Source organism: Vidua chalybeata, chromosome 15 (genome assembly GCF_026979565.1).
Source record: "Vidua chalybeata isolate OUT-0048 chromosome 15, bVidCha1 merged haplotype, whole genome shotgun sequence".
Classification (NCBI taxonomy): domain Eukaryota; kingdom Metazoa; phylum Chordata; class Aves; order Passeriformes; family Viduidae; genus Vidua; species Vidua chalybeata.
In genome coordinates this window covers 15,088,611-15,109,255 of record NC_071544.1, presented here as the reverse complement: position 1 = coordinate 15,109,255, position 20,645 = coordinate 15,088,611, and the positions used below count along the sequence as shown (strand labels likewise).

Here is a 20,645-nt window from a genome sequence, read left to right as displayed (position 1 = left end):
CCACTGCTTTATCTCATCCAGTGATCTAGTGAAGCATGCAACTCCACCTCTGATTCAGATCAGCCAAAGGAGGCTGCCAGAGAGCACAGAAGTTTTTTAGCAGTGCTGCAATCCACATCAGGACAGGGCTGTGCCGCTGAACAGATCCCAGATTCCTCTGCCTTCCAGAGCTGTCCAGGGCAATAGAAGCAACAGTCACACCCCAGCACAGAAGAGAGCCTAGAAACTCCTGGCAGTTTATAAACTGTGCTGCTGTAAGGACACAAAGAATCCCTTCCCTGGCTGACTTGCTGCTGTCAGTCTCACAGAAGCTGTCAAAGTACAAATCCAGGCATAAAAGAATATTTTGTACTGTGCAGATTTAAAGAAATAAAAACATATTACACAAAACAGCTCTTTCACCTTATGTTTGTATCCTTTTTCCTTTTGCTTTCCTCTTTTCCGGAGAACAGGCAGCTCTTCAAACTGATGTCTCCCTTCAAAGAGGACAACAGCTTTCCCAGCAACCCAGGCTTTCTCTGAAGGTTCTCCTATGGCATCCACATAGTACTCTCGGTATGGTCTCCCACCGGAAACTATTTCAAGAAATTTAACAGAATTACCCCTTGTATGTAACAGAATAAAGACACAAAAAGAGACACAGAAAACAGTAACAATTTGAGAGGTAATTTTCAATTACATTTTGCTTAACAACATTCCCACACAGATGCCAGTTCTGGGGATTTCTACTCACAACTAAGGGAGACTCCTTTGTTTGCTGTTGTCTATATTCTACATTGCTACTCTATTTTTTAATTGTTTGGGCTTTTTTTCTTATAAACGATTGACACGCCTATGATTGGTCATCTTCCTACAGCAAAGATTGCTTGCAAAAAAAAAAAAAAAAAGGCAAAAATATCTAAATACTTTTTTCCTTGAGAGACACAACACACCAGGCAGAACATTTCTTTTCTACTGCTCTCTGATTAATGATTAAACAGTCCAGAGCCCTTGACCGTTGGGAAAACACAACAGTGCTGGCACCACCCAGAACTGACATCCTTCTGGATAGGATTTACTCACACCGGTTAAGCCTCCCCCACCACAATACATCCCATCTTGTTCGATGTTTTAATACCAAACAAAGTCATATTTACAACATAAAACATGAACAGCAGCATTTAAGCAAACACATGCACACACACTGAAAAGATTAGGTGCAACATGACACAACATTAGTTGCAATGAGTCTCTCCATATTTCAGGCACAAGAGGTGCAGAGAATGAGAAGAAATTAAATCATAGGGGCACATTCAAAGATTCTTTAAAGGTACTTTCTATGCAAGAAAGTTGAACACACATGGTACAAATAAGAACTGAATCAGTAGTGGGTGGAAAAGGACAGGTCACAAGCATTTGAACAGAGCAAACAACACTTGAAAACAAGGGATACAAACTTCTCCCTGCAGTTTGCTGCAATGTATTAACCTTCTCCTGGAAACACCTTCACCCTCTGAACAGGCAGATTACACTTCCAGCCCACTTGGTTTGTGCTGCCTCTTCCAGGGTGCCAGCACAGTGTGGCAGCCTGGCCTTAAGTGATGTTGAAATTGAGATTCTAACCAAGACCACTGAAAGGATGACAGTGACCAGAACAACATCAAACCAAGTGCAAAGACCACAGGTTTCATCCACCCCATTCACAGTTCTGGGACTCAAGCCACTGAGCCTATACCTTCCAGCTCCAAAAATCTTCCAAGCCAAGAGCTTGCTGAGAAAAGGTAAACTGCCTTCAACTAAACACCATTCCTCAAATCCCAAGAGAAGAGCTTTCAGCACAAGTGACAAGGTTGAAGTGACCTGCCTTGTTTTGAAGGGCTTGTTCCCTTGGCAACAGGAGAGCCAAGGCAGTAGGACTGTGCTTCCTACAGTGCACACAGAGCCCAGCTCTTCCTGCCCAAAAGTGCCAGAATTCAGATCCACCTGCTTTGCCACCTTGGCATTGGGAAGGGAGGACAAGCAGATTACATACAGCCACAGCTGGAAAATAAAATTTTCCCCTGAGCTCCATTGGTTTGAACAGAGATAAAACAAGGATGAGAGAGTCCATCGTGTGGCTGGAGATGAGGCCTTCCTGGAACTTGCTGACAGAGCTTTTCCTCCTCCCTGCAGAATTCTTTTATTATCAATCCTCATGTACAGGCTGAGAGGGGAATATTGGACAGCTATATACATTAAATCCTGCCCAAAAGTTCATGAGGAGGGATGTGGGGGGAACAATATATATAAGCATATCTTCTGGAAACATCTCTGACAGGATTTTGAGAGCTGGAAACAGACTATTTAAAATAACACATTCAATATTCTCTAGAATCAGGATAAATGCCTCCCCAAAGGATGAAGGGGGAGGTGAAGAAAGAAGACTTCAGCAACCAGGCTTGGGGATGATGTGAGCACCACGTAGGAAAAGCTACTTCAAGTCTAGAGAAACAGCTCTAGAGTGAGCTGATGGCCACTCAGATAGAACTCCACTCATGCCCAGCACTTGTTGTGCTTAGGCGGGCAAGGGCCACAAAACCTGGAGACAAATACAGTAGTGAGTGGTAACCTCACCAGTCTAGAGCTGTCAGTGGCAGAAGACACCAGATCAAGGGGTTTACAGTTGCCCACAGAACAAAAAGAATCAGAAGGGGAAACCAGGAACAAATAAACCTTTCTGTTGGTGGCAGTCTCCCCGTGACATCTGGTATGACACTAAAAGCAAACAATTCCTCATTTCCCTTCTGTTCTCTCCATCACTCACCCCTATCTCTGTCTTGGTCTTTTAAGACTCTTTTTCCCTTTCTGGCTCTCTCCGGTCAAGCACACACAGCTCTGTTATATTTGCCCATCCCTCCTCCTCACACTCAGCTCAATCACACTATACCCTGAACATTCACATATGTGGCTCCATCTCTTGGTTCTTCCAGAATTTCCCTATCAACAGCCCCTTATTTTTTTGTGCCAAACAAGACCCAAAAATTTCACTTCCATGCACATGCTCCCATCACACCCTCAGGCACTTAGCAGCTACACTGCACTACCACACTCCACTCCTCAGCCTCTCCAGCCTCCTATTCTCCAAGAACAACTCTCTGTGTCCTCACATTCCAATCTTCCCAGCTCTGCTTCCTCACCTGTTACACTTCTCTGATCAATCTCCTTTTTCTCTGCTTCACTATTTTGAGAGGCTGCTCTTTCTTCTGCACTGCCCAGAGCTTAGCCCAGCTATTTTGTCTTTCCTACAGTCCGGGAAGAAAAGCCAAAATGTCCAACAGCTGTTGGACACTGGAGCTGTGCCACTTCATCACCCTCACCCCCTTCTTCCTGCCACCTCCCTCATTTAGCTCTACTTTATGGATCCAGGTCTTGTTTTCCACAGCAGAGTCTATTTCTTCGCACCTTTCAAAGGCCAGAAATGGTTTTAAAATTAATTTAAAACTCCATCCTGCCATACACAACACCTCCACTTTGTGGTCTGAGTAGATACAGTACCTTTCATTTTTGAGTGACAGTCCAGCACTGGGTCATGACAAATTGTGCATGGCCACCATGGGCGTCTGTTGAACTTGGCCCAAACAAGATCCCCAACTTCATACTTCACTGGAGGTTTCTTCTTGGCTGGGATCTTTGGGGAAAAACCAGAACACAAGAAATCACTAAAGCTCCAGATGCTTTTGAAGAGATTTACCTCCCCCCCTGTGTGCAGATTAGGCGGGATAGCAGAGACATTTACATTAAAAAGAAAGTCCTGATTTTACTTAGTGGCTCCTACACCTTCAAAGAACACAATGGTTCTCCCCATTCTTCTGAAAGAACAAAACAATAAGAGGATTTTAGAAGGTTTTTGTTATTTTTTTAGTAAGTAACATGACCTCTGGTAAATGATTGCACTCAAACTTCACACATTTGAACAGGTAAATATTTTGAGTCACTACTACACCCCCATTATTTCACCAACACCAGTTTGTTCATTTCAAAGGTTGCAACATATGGAAAAAGTAGCAGTAAGAGACAGTGAATTTTTCCTGACTGAAATATGATAAGAACAGCAAGTGTTTATCAATCAGGGGAAAAAAAAAGAAAGTTGGTATCTACAAGTTAGTAACTTTCCTGCTTCTCATATGTGCTCAGAAAAAAGCTTCACCAGAAAATATTTGAAACCAAAGGCAGGTACAATCACAAAAAATCTACTATACTGATGTTTAGCTTGTATGAGCAGATCTGGTGTTGCTTTGCTCCATAACTACGGAGCAGAAAGGGAGTGTAACAACAGTCAGCCCCTCTAGGACACAAACAGACACAACACGGACCTTGCCTGTCTCCAAAAGCTGCTCACAAGTATCAACTCTGCAGATACAGTCACCCAGATCCACCCAGCTTCTCAGGGCTGTGCAGCAGCCACAAGAACACCAAAATCTTTCAATACACAAACCCTAAAGCTGTTTAATGCCATTTCTGTGTCACTGCCCAAGAGCTGAGAGGAGATCCTGGGCTGTTTGCGAAGCCCAAAGCCTCTCTGGCTGCATGTGCTTTACCAGCAGGACCTCTGCCAAGGAGAGGATCTAGGAGCTTTGGTGTTGTGAATAATTGAGCCAAGATGAGAAACAATAGATTTTCACAGGATACAAGAGTCCCTGTAGCCAGCTGTGAGGTATCCTGCCTGTTCAGCAGCACCCACCAACATGTCCCAGGTGGGTTCAGCATTTTAAGAGCTCCAAGAAGCACTCTAGGTATTTTTCCTGCCATTAAGTACAAGCAATATGCTCCTCATTAGAGTTGTTACAGCACAAACACACACCTTTCTGCTTCACTTCTCCATCCTGCTAACCACCCTGCTCCAGGCACGTCTCTTGCCATACCCAGTTCAACATCCCAGCAACTAAAACACAACAGACCTCTCTAATAAAAGGTATATTCCGTTTCTCATTGAGTTTTATGAATCTTCTTCATGTGGTTAAAGAAAACACAAAAGAATAAACCCTGTCACATGAAAAAAAGGCACGTAATGATGTTACAGACTACATTATTGAAATTCTTCTCACTCACTCATCAAAAGCCACACAATAACTCATTGCTGAGCACGAGTTCAGGAAAATGGAACATGAACAGCACCTCTCTCTGCCACTGCCTTCCTGCAGCCCCTGCATCTCCAGCTGTATCTGTGAGCACAGGAACCAGAGGTGCTGCCTTGGCTATTGCTTTTAAAATGCAGATGCACTTTCAGATGCAAACCCCTTCTTTATTTAGTCTGTTTCCCTGCTTGAGTTCTTGTAAATGTGACTTTGGCCTCAAATTTTTTTGACACAGATTTCCAGCCTGGGCTTTGAGTGGCACATGCATATCCCAGCTGATTATCTCCCATGCTGTGCATACACACACAATAGATGTGCATCTTACTGACAACTAAAACCTGAGCACGGTCATGGGACAGAGCAGTAAAACCTCGCTGGAGGTTTGCCAGAGCCATTCACATTGATCCACCTGAACGACATCCACAACCCCTGCCCTTAGGCAAGTCTGCATTTAAATCAACTCTTTGTCAACCTCCAACACCCCAGCCGAGTGAAACGGTGGCTTTCAAGAAACTATTCAGACAATGCCTAAACCTCTTTCCAAGAAGTCAGTAGCTATTCTCATTCCTGCCCAGTTTCCTCTCCCATTTCCCCAGCATTAGCAGTCAGGTGTTGGACTCACCATCACCCACCACAAAGTCCTCACCAGTGGGTCACAGGCAGATCAGGAAGCATCACGTCCTGAGGGAACCCTTGTGACAGGATGCACTGCAGCAGGTCACTGTCTTGCATATTTTTTTCTCTCTAGTCTCCCTAAATCCCACCAACCTGCCAGAGATGCCTTAACATTTTTTTCTTTACACGGAAAAAAAATCTGCTGGGGACTTTCAAAACAAGTAACACTGAACAGCCAACAGCAGAGGAGCAAAAGCAGCAGTTATTGTCCCTTCCAGGTACAGTTAAGTCTCATTCTTTAAACACTGCAGCATGATAGAAATATTATAGCCCCAAAGCATATATTTCTTACGTCAGAATACAACAAATTTCACTCCTATTAAAATTAGCATTTACTATGCCAAGATTAAACTGCTGATAAATCGTGATGGCCAAAAATTTAGCCCTGCAGTAACAGTGACTTTCCTGTGAGCTAGGGAAAGCCAAAGTTTTTTAAAAAATAAACTTCAGATGTAGTCCCGTTCATCTGATCACAGCATTGTTCACCTTCAGAGCATGGAAATATTCAAGTATTTAAATAACAAGAAAATTTGTGAGCCAGATTGGGCAAGATCCATGTTGTAACCCAGTGGAGATACACTGAAGAAATTAAACCAGGTAGGAGCCTTGGTTAGTGAGGAAGGAAAGGACCTTCTCCACTGATAAGGAACAACACAGTTTTGTATTGTCTGATGTTCTCCTCAAGGGAGTCAGTACTGTCTACTCTGTTATCAAATGTTTGACATCAATTTGCTGTTCAGATGGGACAAGCTACAGCCTAAACCTGAGATGGCGTGCCGCATTTCAGATCCCTCTGTGCTATTTTTGGACAAAACAAGACTGTACCTTGCAGATGTTTTTCATCAAACCGTCTCCACCAAAGACCCCAAATGATCACTGTGGAAGGGGTCACAAGCCAAGATTCAGCAGCAGGATGACACAAAAACCACCTGCAAAGTCACCTCTTGAATTTGAACTACGCCAACCAAACACACCAGTCTGCAACTCACTAAGTGAAATACCAAACGTTGGCGCTCAGCTTCACGAGAAGGATGCTTTCTATTTGAAAACCAAGTACTTTTACCCTCCTGAAATTCTCACCATACTGCAAATAATGAAAGATATCAAGCAAAGAAAGCTTAAATTTCCAAGTGCTTTTATTTTGGTAAACATACTGTCAGTCCTCAACTGTCCTCACTAATCTTCCTCCCTCGAAAATAACCACCTCATTAAAAAGTGGAAAAAATAACCCTTATCCAGTAACCACTCTTGGCTCTGTCACTAGAAGCTGTTATTCAATTCATTCATCTTGCCGGACGAAGTGGCACAAAGCAGAAGCCCACAAACACAGACAATGCTGACAGCCACAGGCTGCACCTTCCCTGCAGCACTGGACATCTCTGAATAAAAATCAGAGCAGCACCAGCCTCTCCAGTGCAGCTGGAGACGCAGCTGCAGACACCCCACGTGCCCCAACAGCGTGACCAGGGATGTGACCACCTTGGCAGAGCCACAGCAAGACTGAACTGCACACAAAGGGGCAGAGATATGTCTGCTGGTACAGGCAATTTCAAATTTGCAATTTCATATAGCCAAAAATACATCTGTCCAGAGATCAAGCACTGATCTGCGGCCATTGTAGCCCTGCACACTTCCAATTCAGACCTGCTTTGGAAAGCCATCGTGGAAATACTTGGCCAAGAAAGCCCCATTACAGTTTATTCCTGACTTAATTATAAACAATGTTACTCAATGAAGCCAGGGACAGAACATGTTTTGCAGAAAGGCTGGGGCAGTAAAAGACACTGTGTGTAAGGATGATGAAGAAAAGCAAGAAAGAAGCCACTGATCCCCCAAAAATAATGGAGGAAGATTTTGCCAAGCCTGTTTCAGGCAGGAACTGAACAAAATCAAAGCCAAGGATGAAAATAAAAGGAGGTGGCCACATCCAAAGGGTAATTAACCAATACAGTGTAAACAATGACACTAATAACCTTTTCCTCTGAGTGTAGAGCAGATACCTGCCCAGGGCCCTGCAGCAGCAGCATGGGATATCTCCTGAGCAGATCTCACCACGCTGGTAGCTGCAGGTGAGTCACACCCACACATGAGCCGGCCCAAACATCACTGCCAGGGGCAGAAACAGCAACAACCCTGCCCCATGAACTTCCAGTGCTCTCTTCAAACCTTCTCATTCCCAGGCCAGCAACTCTCATGCTTCTCCTTGCATTCCATCTATGCCCAGGATAAAGTTTTTCCCAATACCTGCTTCTCATTAGTTAAAACTGGAAGCTTGCTGAGGATCAGTCCACAGCCTGCCCCCCCCACCATCTTTTATTCCTTTAAGTTTAGTGATCATTAATTTTTTCCTAACAGGATGAGATTATAAGAAGTCCATCTAATTGCTACTAGCCACTAATGCCAGATATGGCTGAACTGGCTGAAGAGCAACAGCTTTTTTACCAGAAATAAACCCTACCAAAATGAACTTGAGGGAAAGATGACATTTGAAGGCATCTGGATAGCCTGGGCCTGACAGTCTGCTGGAGAGGGACTTCTTACAAGGACACAAAGTGACAGGACAAGGGGGAATGGCCATAATCTGTGAGTAGGTTTAGATTAAATATGAGGAAGAAATTCTTCCCTGTGAAGGTAGTGAGGCCCTGGTACACATAGCCCAGAGATGCTGTGGCTGCCCCTGGATCCCTGGAAGTGCCCAAGGTGAGGCTGGATGGAGCTCTGAGCAATCTCATCTAACAGAAGGTGTCTCAGGGCATTGGAACTACATTGTCTTTAAGGCCCCTTCGAACCCAAACCATTCTGTGATTCTATAAAGAAGTTATCCACTAACACAACCAGCCCCACAGATGGTGTCACAGGTGCCCTGTGCCTAGGACAGGCCACTCCCAGCTCCTGCCATTTCGGTGGAACAGGTTATTCACCCTCTGCCCTCACAAAGGAGAGGCAGCAACTGGGGCAAGTTTTCCCTATTAAAATACTCCCAGAACAAACCTGGAAGGGCATTGCTAAAGCCACCCCAAGAGTCTTCAGGAGATGGAACTTCCCTCCAGCTACAGCACAACCTCACTGAGTTAGCAGAGTTTAAGACAAACCAGAGCAGTTTTAACCTCAGCACTGAGCTGTCCATACAGCTCCTGTCCCAGGGGATCCAGATCCTTTAACTCTGGTCATAGAAATGAAGCAGCCATTCCCATACAGTGACTGCTGCTGACAGACAGTTAAAAGGTCAACTCCTACCTCTGTACTGCTCTTAATGAAGGGAGAATGGAAAGAAGTCTGAGTGATCCATGGTTCATGACTTCACTCAGCCCCAACGCTTGTGCACTGAGAAATGAACAGACACAGAGAGAAGAGAGGAATTGGGAAATAACCTTTGCTTGAGAATGCTGCATGGAAAGGTAAAAAGGAGGAGACTAAGAACAACAACAAAGCAAATCAGTAACTGCTTGTGATGGAAGCCAGAAATAATAATTCTCATTAGCAAAGATTCATGTTTTAAAGAACATTTTCTGGAATCAAAACCAAATCGATTGAAAAAAAAAAAACAAGAGAATTGAGAATTAAATTGTATATACTTGACAGCTTAAGAAATATTTGAAAAGAAGCAAGCAGAGATCACCAAAGTTTCCTCCATATAAAGTGCCATTACCAAGCACAGGAGCTTTAAGCCTTTACAGAGAGAAGCTGCAATGCTGACCCTGCACTCCCTGTGACAAAATTTACAGGAATCAATCCCTGCACAGGGAAAGGCCCAACTGGAGTCCATATGGACAAAACCCCCACCCAAACCACAGCACGTAATGGCATACTGAAGAAACCAGAGTAATAATCACACTGGCACTTTATGGCAAGCTTCAAATCAAACAGAGCAGCTGGAGAAGCCTGCTGGAAGCCCATGGGCAGCCTGTACTGCTGGGGACCTGGGGACATGCTCTTTGTCCCAGCTGCTCCAGTCTTCTTCAGCTTCAGCACTGCAGCAAAAAGCAAACAGGTGTCTGACCTACATTCATGTCTGAGAAAGTACACTACCTCTTACCTTGGATGATTATCATCCAAATGTGTTAAATACTCACTAATCAAATATTCACTAGCAAAAAATACAGCAGAGATTATGACAGAAACCAAACTTCTGTTATCAACATGCTTGTGGGTATTTGTTGTCTTTGGCCAGTTTTTACTACCATCTTCCAGGGTACTGAAGTTTTTCAGTTTTTCTTATGTACATATGAACCACCCTGGAAGGTTAAAATTAAGAGAGCAGCTTGGACTTTGAGGATTCCTACATCCTGAAGCATTTCTATCAAGAGTTATCCACATACAGATATTAAATAAAGAATGTACCTACAAGAGAGAACACGAAGTTTCATTCTCCAAGATAACTGGGTAACAGCATCCTTGTTTCACTTAGTGGGGATAGTTTTCCTTATGGATTGGATGGAAGAACAGTGCAAGAGAAAGTTTTGGCACTTCAGCATCCTAACTACCAGAAAGGCACCTGACAGCAATGTTTGAGGGAGGCAGGAGGAGGAAGTGGGAGGCTTCTAGGAGCCTGAAGCAGAAGCAAAGGACAGACTCTGATACTTGCTTATCTGCACACATTTTAAATGATAAACCACATTCTCTTTAAATCTGGCTCTTTTAATCAGCACTAATTGTTCCAGTGAGCGATGAACTGCTGGCATTACCAAAACTTTGCACATTCTCACAAAGAACAATTACCAACAAATATCTTCTTATGTCAGAGAACAAGCAAAAAAACCACAAACTGAAACCAGGTCATCAGATTTGTCCCCTTCTCAGCCTTACTTTTGTGCTCCTCTATGTATTATCAAATTGCTCACAAGCAAGACATCGGATAAACACAGTGCTCATTTTTCAGACATGAAGTTTCTAAATCCATGAAATGAAAAACAGATTCAAACTATGCAAAATGAAACTTGGCTAGTTTAATTTATATATGTATGCTCTATTCATTACAGCTTAAGCTGTAACCAGAGTGAAGCAGAACTAGAGAACAACATGTACAGTGCAGAGAGTGAATACTAAAACCTCAACAGCTAGAAACTGTGAGTTTGGGTTGAATTAAATTAAATTAACTGGCTTGTTGATTGTTTTGGTTTGGTTGTTGATGTTGCTTGGGTTTAAGTTCATGGAATTCTTTAAAAGCAACAAACATTTAAGGGGGGCTTACAAATCTCATTTTCTGCAGAAGTTTTTATTTACCTACAGGAAAGGAAGGGGTAATCCCACTTTGCTAGTCCAAATAAAAAGATGCCTCTTACACAAAACCATAACCTCCTAAAAATGAGGTGGCATTCAGCATCTAAGTCCCCCTACCCAATGACACCATTTTCCCAAAAGAAACAAAATTTCTATTAATATAAAATTAAGTTTGAATTTGCACTTAAAACTTCGACTGCTTTTTCTTAGTTCCTACTAAAACTGAAATCAGAATTTTTGAACACTAGCAGGGCAATAAATTTATCTTGTGCTTATTTATTTATTTTTTTATTTCTTCTTATATCCACAGTCAAAGCCATGACCTGAGGAAGGTTCATGCTTCAGGCACCAGGTACTACAAACTTATGCTTCCAAGAGGCTTCCAAGCCTTTCTGTGATGAATCCAGCTTCCTAAGCACTGTGAACATACTGTGAGAGGACTGCCAACTACAACCAAGAGGAACCTGACTTATTTTACTGCTGTTATTTAGAAATCTGTGGGCAGTCACCACATTAGCCAGAACAGGAGTTAGTCTGAACAGGTGCCTGGGGAAAACCAAACAACAAAGTAACATCAGGGCAAGGGGAGGAACTATTAAAAGGGTGATAACCACTCTGCTCCTCACCCTTCTTGTGAGGCAACAGCAGGTTTCTATCTTTCCACCAACAATGGGAGGGCAAAGTCATGAACACACTCCTCCAAAACAAGTGGAACATGGAAGCTTCAAGCAGGGCTGAGGGCAAGAGCCTCACTGCACACTCAGCACTGCAGGAGCTGAAAAAGAAACTGGCAGTTTCCAGTGTGCTGAGATACTACTGTGCAGGAAATTCACTGTTCACTTTTTCCTACAGACTACCACACCAAAAAACATTCCATCCTCTGGCTTGGATGCAACACTTGAATTGCTCCACCCAACTCAACACTTCTGGTCTCTCACATGCAAAAGTCAATGCCTGAAAATATAAAAGGAGTCCCCAGTGCATTATTTCTGATGAGTGTTTGAAGGTTAAAACAAATTACTCAGCTATTTTATTGTATAATTATTTTACTGTATAACTGTTTTTTCCTAAAAAGCCCAGCAGTGGGATGTGCTATCTCCAGCAGCATCCACAGCTGTCCCAATTACTGCACATGACCAACAGAACAAGTCCCCTACCAAGAACTCACTCAAAGCTTTTCTTGCCAACCCTTCCTACCCCAGTGGCCTACTCCATGAGGAGGAGGATGGAAAAACACATGGGGAAGCCTCCAGGACTAGAGATGTGCTGCCCTTTCCCTGTGATTCAGCCACCAACAGTGCTCCCAAAACACCCCCCTCCCTGATGCCACTCATGCAGTGCCCCTTCCACCTGCAGCCTTGCTCTTCACCCAGAACCCAAGCAGCACCTCAGCCCCACAGAGACAGCAGGGATGCTGCTGGCTGCTGGAAAAGCCATTCATTCATCTGTGGATTTGTGCAGCTCCAGCACTGCTAAGGCTACAACCAGTCCAGGCAATGAGCTGGGACAACTTAGCACAACCCTTCTGCCCTGGCTGTGCTAGGGACAGCAGTGAAGGCATCCAGCCAGGACCAGCCTGTCCTTGAGAGGGAAAGAAGTGATATACAAGGTGACTTTTCTCCCAACTTCTCTTTGCCATTTTTCCAAAGAACCGTGTGAGATAAATCTTAATGATAACCACGAAGAGTCAGCATGTCAATTTTAACAAGTGCTTTACCATCCTTCAGTAGAGGCAAGACACACTGCTGAAATTCCTCTGGGCTTCATCAATGCTTTTGGACACAAAAGAGATGGATGCACACCCAGGCCATCTTTATCTCTGTCACACATTTAATCACTGCTGCAGAGCTACTGTGAGCAGCCAAACTGGAACCAGATTTCTAATGTAACAAGAACAGAACACTTCAGCTGGCACCTGCTCCAACACATGGCACCATCTTCCCCTCTCTGTGGCACTGGGGTCAGGAGCAACCACTCAGATCAGCCAAAGCAATGCCTGTGCTCCTACCCAGGACTGAACCAGTGGGGCTCCAAACTTTCCACCTTACAGTTTTCCTCAGCATGGCACCACAGCTCTGCAGCCATGGCAAACTCCCTCGTGTTACCATTATTCACCAGATGGCTCTGTGCAGACAGAACAAAACACAGGTCATAGTTTTTTTGGTATTAAAAGTGGCATTCACCTAAACTGTTGAGTTTTTTAACTCCTAGGACAACCCCTTGACTGATTTCTTCTTTGCAATGTTTCTATTCCCTTTGCCTTTCTAAATGCCAGAGCAAATAACTGAAAAGCAATCAAAATTACTATACATAAGCTGTCAGTCACAGGCAGGAAAAGCAGAAGTATATTCCAAGCAACTGCACTGAAAATTGACCATCATCCATAACACCAATTTCTCAGTTACAAATATATTTTTAATACAATCTCAATTATATCTTAGAGAATACTGTTTTTTTCTTGGGGCTCAAGTAGCTTATTGAGTTCAAGTATATTTAGAGTTCACCTCTCGAGTGAGCTACAGATTTGTTCAGTTAACTTGGGGACACTTTAAAAAACTCAATAATTGTTGCACATCACACAGTTTAACCCCACTTCTGGGAACAAGGGTGTAATAAGGTACAACAAGAAGCTGCTACATTGCAAGAGGCATCCATGACTTCATGCAGAATATGCTGCTCTGAAGTCAAAGGTTACTGCTATAGCATCAAACTGAGCCACTAACATTGATTTTACCAAGGCTTGAGAAGGAATTGTAACAGTAAAATTTGAATCACTACCTTCAACAACCTAAGATCCGTTAGGAAAAAAAGGTTCAAGTTGTGGGAAACACACTCTTCCAAAAGAAATCACCAGCACATATAGTCATTTAGAAGGGTCTGAGAAGCAGCTTCCAACCCCAAAAAAACACCTGCAAAAGCCAATTTAATTGCTACTATTGCCAGACTTACAACTGCAAACAGTATATTAACCGGGACATTGTTTGACCAACTTCTGCTCAAGTTTTAAAAGTAAGTTTTAAATTTGGAAAGCAGAAATTACAGAGGTTTCTGTCATTATATCCAGTAAAACATCACTTTCAAAACTGTCCAATCTGCAAGAAAATATCTCTGGTTTTGCTATTTGCAAACAGACAGGTTCAGCTTCAGAACATGAACCGCAAAGGCATCAGTCATTCAAATTTCACATGGCACACCAGGTATTTTCTAGAGAAACCAAGTCATTTCCTGTAACACAACATACACAAACAAATATTTCACACTTAAAACAGCAATCAGAGAACAAATTCAATGAAACAAGGAGAGGAAGGGCAATCTCAGCCAAATGCTATGATAAAACACTTCCAGGATCCAACCTGCTGTGCAGGAGAGCTCTGGATTCTACAGACTGTTCAAAACCCTCAGAATGAGTTGCTCTCACACCCTCACACACTGCAAGTCCTGCTATGACAGCTCCTAACACCCCTCCCCACTCACACCTCCACCATGACCAAGTGGCAATGCAGCATCATCACACTGTGAAAGCATGAAGTCATTAAGGACCTCAAAATTTATGGTCAAGCAATAACGCAGGCAAGGACAGGGCCCTCACGGTGGAAATTCCCATTCTTCTGGACACTCACTGAAGTCCTTTATAGTTAAGTTTAGAGCTATTTGAAACAGGAATGCCCTTCAGTACAAGGCCTGGTGGGTGCCATCAGGCTGCACAGCAAGGCAAGATGCAGCTACAGGCTCTTTTCTGTGAAATAATACCATCTTCCAAACAGTGTAAATCCTAGTGGCAAAGGGGGATGTGTGCCAGATCAGAGGCATGGGGACAGTAGCACACAAAGACCCTGTTCTCTCCAGATGCACAGAGCAGTACATGATGCTTGCAGGAATCACTGACAGCCAAACAGAATTCATCTCCTCACCAGGAAGACGTCAATTGACCAAGGAAATTTATGTTCCCTGCTAAAACAAACAAACCACTGCCATATCTACTGTATCTCAGGGATATAATGTTATCAGTAGTTAGTTACACCTTGGATCAACAGTCTGTAGTAGGAGATTCTTTCAGAAATGTTTACAGGAGTAGCAAGGATCACGTGGCTTTAGTTCCTTCATTTTATTTTTAGCAGAGAGAGAAATGGCACCAGACACATCAGTTAATAGACCAAGCACAGGGGTAACTCACACAGGCAACACCAACACTTGAAAATGAAAGCACCCTCTCACAGCTGCAGATCAGAACAGAACTCAAGTTCATAATGGATTAATCTAGAGAGGACTCTGCTGGCCTTCAGTACTTCTAACACAGTGCAAACAGTGTGATTCTGGTAAAGCAAAAACCTTCCAGGAGCCTTACACACATGCCTCACTTATTCCTCACACCCAGCCTCTGGAAGCAGCCATTCTTAGGGATAAAACATCTGGCTCTACATTTCCCTGTACCTCATTTCCTCACTGTCATTACCCGAACATCACACTCCTGCATCGTGGGAATGGACAATAAGGAAATAATAATAAAAAGCAACATTGAGCCTCATGCAAGCCTCTGCACATCCTGAAGCCCCATGGAGGAAACAGCTTGAGAATGCAAAATGTACACACAGCAGGAGTGGCCCAGATGTACCTGAATCCAAGAACTCTCTGCTTCCTCAAACGCTCAACTCTGCAAATCAAATGGCTCAAAAATACTTTGTGCGTAGTAACTAAGAACCAACAAGCCAACAAACTGAAGTATTAAGGCATCAAAAGTTACATTAGAAGAGCAAATTTTCCATATGACAGCTCTGCAAGAAACAACTCCACCTTGCTCCAATTCCTCAGCATCTAAATTCAAGCAGTATCTATGGCACTCAGACCTTCAGTGGCTGTACCCACCCTCCCCAGCACTGGAGTCTGGACTCATGTCTCCCTCCAACTCACATAATGCTGCTCGAGGCCTCTGCAACTTGGAAATGCCAGGAGAGCACTACAGACAAACTCGCATTAGGATGGTAAAGAACAGAGGTATCCAAGAACAACAACCCATTTAAATTTAAAGGGCCATAGCCCAACATGTGCACAAGGCAGCAAGCCAGCAGCTGCCAGCAGTCACTGCATCACCACCTCTGGAGAACAAGACCCAAGAATTGATGCTATCATTTCCTTCCCTACAACACAAAATCTGTCAGGAGCTCCTGGAAACTCCAGACACCCTTAAGGGAAGATTAAGGTGGCACTTAAAATAGTTTTAGTTCAGAATATGCACATCTCCCTTTACAACTGAATGGTACCTGAGCAACCTCCCCTGTTTGGGGAAATGTTTGAGAGCAGCGGGTGCCAGGGCCATTAACAAATCCCCATGAAAAACAATACCTGCAACCACCCCTCCTGCCCAGAGGCATTACTTAAATGCTGGACTTTGCATCTCACTTAAGACTAAACCAAATTCTGGCCCTTCTGCTGCAAGCACTCTTGATAATTCAAAGCAAGTATCTATTCTTACAAGGGGCAGACACAGACGTGGGAGATACACACACACACTTCCCTCTTGGCAAAACAGGAAGTTTGAGCAGCAGTGGCACACTCAGAGCCATGAGCTTCAAAAATAAAAGCTCTGAGACAGTTATGCTGTACAGTGGAGGAGCCCCATCAAAAAGCAGCATAAAGCTGATACCTGTAAGAGTAGCCCAGCTATGACAAACAGCTGTGCAGAACTTCCAGGGATTCATTATGCTTTTTTTGGGGTGGGTTTTTGTTTTAAGTTTTAGCAAGTTCTCAAAAAAAAAATTATTCCAGTTACCAAACACAGATGAGACTGGCATTAAATGCCTAAATGAATACATGACCTGAAGAGCAAACCTGGATTTTCTAGCTACTATGTCATGTTCAACCATTAAAAGATTTGAATTGCCTCAGAGGTAACTTGGCACTTGGCCCTGTCTTTTCCCATTCCACAAACAGTAGGGCTAAAATAAAGGACCACTCAGACAACATGCATTTACTTACTGGAGAAAGAATGCAAGACTTAGGGAAAGCAGGACCCCAGGCTGCCTAAAAAATGCTTTTCTTCTTTGCATTTTTTTAAGGAATGCAGCTGTGCTTTCAAGTCACCAGAACAACGCAGTAAGACTAACTACAGCACACAGGTAAGGCAGTTTTACTGAAAAGTCAACCCTCGTTGCATATTCAAATAACAGGCTCTGTCACTAGGGCGGTTTTGTCACTCTACCAGCTGCAGTTCTGTGGAGCACGTTGTAAAGGCAACTGTTGTGAAAGTACCTCTGCGAGCTTCTGTTTACAAAGTGAGACCCTCCCACAACTGCATCACCGAGCACATGTCTGCGAGAGATCCCTGCTTTCCTCTGCAAAACAAAGCTGAAGAGATGCACAAACCTCAGACCCACGGCAGCCTCTCACCACCAGAGACCGAGGGATTCTTCCCAAGGAATGCTGAAGAGTGTAAACTGTTCCACAAAAAAATTAAGCTGCTGTCAGCATTTTCCTCAAATCGCCCCTTGCACGGGCACTCTGTGACAAGGTCTCCCCACCTCCCAGAGCAGACAGCAGGAACACTGAGTGTTCCCAAAGGAACACAGTCCTGCCTCCCAAGCACTGCACGCACCAGCACGATCTGTCCGGCATCAGCGGCTCTACTAAAATTAAAGAGCAAGATGGTTTCGGTATTAGTCCTATCAAAGGAGCTAATCTTCAAACCCTGCATCAATACTTTAAGTCCAGAGTATCCTCCAGCAGGGAACCTTGAGGCTGAAAAACATATTGAAGAAATACACAAGAAAAACCCAAAACAACCGAAAACTGCAGGAAATATACATATATGGCTGCAAATAAAAGGTTAAACTGAGAAACATCTCTTATACACGGATTCAAAAGCACATTACACAAAAAAAAAAAGCTATATGCATCTATCTCCTTTCAGAACTCCTACTACAGTTCCATCAGGTTTGCTTCTTATCAGTTATATTATAATTAAAGGAATTTGCGAGTGTAGACAGAAATTAATTAAAAAAAAAAAAAAAAACAAGTCCGCCTGAATAAGAGGCAAGGTTTGCTGCCCGTGAGGTCTGTCAGGCCGTGACACGGCCTCTCCCCGGCCACCACCAAGGTCTCACAGCTCGGGAACTTCAGGCCTGGCCAGACAAAGAGCCTCTGACAGCGTTCAGCCGGAGCGGCAGGAGATGGGAACGCTCCCTCCTGCCCTCCTCATCTGCACTGCGCTCAAAAAAAACCCCTTCCAACGGGGAAAAAACTCCACCGAACTCCGCAGCGAGTCGCTGGGCAGAAGGCTGATGCCTCTTATTCCTGACGGGAGAAAAAGCGGTGGGGGGAGCGCGGGCGGCCGCGCCGGGACACAGGTGCGCGGTGAGCGCGGTGACAGCCCGCGCCGGCCCCGGCAGCGTCCCCTCGCTCGGTAAGATGGCTCCCATCCTCCAGGGTGCCGGGGCGAGGGAGGCAGCGCGGCCGGCCCGGCCCGGCCCTGCCGCACCGCAAAATGGCAGCGGCCACGGCCCCCCCGCCCGCGCCCCGACGGTGCTTACGAGTTGCAGGGCCGCCGAGGACTCCGGCTGCTCCCCGGGGCCGCCGTCCGGCACGGACTCGGCCGGCTGCAGGCGGCTGTCGGGGCCCCGCTGCGGAGCTGAGCGGCCGCGGCTCCGCGGGCCGGGCTCTGTCGCCGCCTCCTCCTCGTCGTCGTCGTCGTCGTCCTCCTCCTCTTCCTCGTAGTCGTAGTCGTCGTCGTCGTAGTCGTCGTCGTCCTCCTCCTCCTCCTCCGGAGTCTCGGCGCCCTCCTCCTCCTCCAGCGCCTCCTCTCCACCGTCCCGCAGGAGCAGGGGGAAGGCCCGGGCCCCGCGGGGCACGTCGGCCGCAGAGTCCTGCGCCGCGGGCAGGCGGGGACCCGGCGAGCCAGGGTCGGGCAGGGCCTCAGCGCCGTCGGCGGCACCGCCGAGGTACTCGGCGTTGATCATGGAAGCCAAGTCCTGCAGCCGGCGCAGCGGGATGTAGCAGGACGACGGGTCCTGGCCGTAGCCGGGCTTGGCGGCCGCCAGCTGCATGGCGGGCGGCTCGGGGCCGCGGGCCTCGCCGAAGGGGCCGCCCTTGGGCTCGGCGGCCGACAGCGAGGTGCCGAAGGGGACGAGGCAGCTGCGGCGGCTCACTTCGCAGGCCTGCTCCATGCCGGGCGGCGGGCATCCACCTGCGGGCACAGCACAATGGGGTCAGCCCAGCCTGCACCGCAAAATGGCAGCCGCACCCGGGGGCCGCGCTGAGCTCCGCCGGCCCCGCTCCGCCACCGCCGGATTACAGGCCCCAGGCCCGCGGCCCGGCCACCCCGGCTCGGCTCGGCACGGCCGGCGCCGGGGTCGCTCGCCCTGCTGAGCGCTGCCGCAGGGCCGCCGCTCACCTGCGGGTGCCGCGGGCGGCACGGCGCCTGCCCCCGGAGCGGGCGGATGGGGAGACGCGCCGACCCGGCCCGGCCAGGCCCCGCCGCCGCTCCGCCGCCTCCCTCCTCCTCCCTCCCCCGCATGCGCGCGCCCGACGCCGCCGCCGCCATCCCGCGAGGGCGCGCGCCCGCCCCGCGCGCCCCCGCTCTTGGGGTTCGGCGGCCGCAGCCAATCAGCGCGCGCGCCCGCGCGGGCCTGGCCGCCCCCCCCCCCCCCCCCCCCCCCCCGCACGAGCACACCCCCCCCTCGACGGCCCCCCCCACCCCATCTCGGGAGGGGGAGGTGGGCAGGGGGCGCTCAGTGCTGCCCCCCCCCGGCGCGCCCCGGCCCGGCCCGGCCCGGCCTGCCCCGCTCCCCGCATCCCCCCACCCGGCACCGCGGCCTCGGGGCCGCCGCCCGCACCTCCATCGTAGGCGGCGGCAGGGGGCACCGGGCGGGATGGGACGGGGCGGCCCCGCAGTGTCTCCCCCGCCGCTCCCCACCACCCCACCCCAACCCTTACGCCGGGCAGGCCGCGGGCCTGCGAACGGCGGCGGAGCGGTCGCCAACAAAATGGAGTCGGCCAGGCCCTGCGCCCCGGAGGGGCACCCGGGCGGCGCCGGCCCCCGTGCACCGCTCGGCACCGCTCCCGGCCCCCCGGTGCCCGCGGGCGGTCAGCGGGGGCGGATGGCGCGGGTCGCCGCCCACCGCCGCTGGGCTCGGGTTACCCCCTGCCATTGTCCGCCGCGCCCCGCGGGCCGGCCCGGCGCCCCCGCCGCGCTCCCCCGCCGCCCTTCCGCGCACCGGCGGGCCGGGCCGTCGCCCTCCGCGGGGCTGCCGTGTAGAGCCGTGCGAGCCTTGCCGAGCCTCGCCGAGCCTCGCCCGCCGGGGAGCGGTGCCGGGTGCCCGCGGCCTGGCTGTCCTCGCCGGGCTCCGCCGCTCCCGGACAGCCGCGCTCCCACCCGCCCTCCCGCCGCCGAGCGGCGCGCACCGGCCCCGCGCCCGCCCGTTCCGCCGGGACGGGCTGCCACCGCCGCCCCCCGCAACCGGCCCGCGGCGGGCGGCGGCTCCGTCGCTACCTCCGATGCGGGCCGGGGTCTCCGCCGCCAGCCGCACGGGTCCGGGCGCCGCGCCGCGCCGCCGCCGCACCGGCACGGCTGGGCAGGCAGGCACGGGGCGGGGGGCAGCCGGGGCAGCGCGGGGATGTGGCACCGGGGCGGTGCTGCCCGGGCCGCGCGGGGGGCAGGGCCGGGCT

The 20,645-nt window shown here is 48.0% G+C and overlaps 1 protein-coding gene across 4 annotated transcripts in view; it reads right to left on the bottom strand.

The window, feature by feature from the left end:
- NSD1 (nuclear receptor binding SET domain protein 1) overlaps positions 1 to 20,252 on the bottom strand; it is a 61,109-nt gene extending 40,857 nt beyond the window's left edge. Inside the window, exons 1-4 of one of the 4 annotated variants that reach the window (XM_053956837.1) lie at positions 20,195 to 20,252; positions 18,512 to 19,164; positions 3,514 to 3,646; positions 403 to 575 (exon numbers count right to left, since the gene is read on the bottom strand). In XM_053956837.1, coding sequence (XP_053812812.1) covers positions 403 to 575; positions 3,514 to 3,646; positions 18,512 to 19,144 — 939 coding nt within the window. In that variant the 5' untranslated portion in view covers positions 19,145 to 19,164; positions 20,195 to 20,252. Of the gene's footprint in view, positions 1 to 402; positions 576 to 3,513; positions 3,647 to 18,511; positions 19,170 to 20,194 lie in introns of those variants that run through there. The other 3 variants (XM_053956836.1, XM_053956834.1, XM_053956835.1) reach the window with 3 other exon arrangements.
- Positions 20,253 to 20,645: the final 393 nt, after the last annotated feature.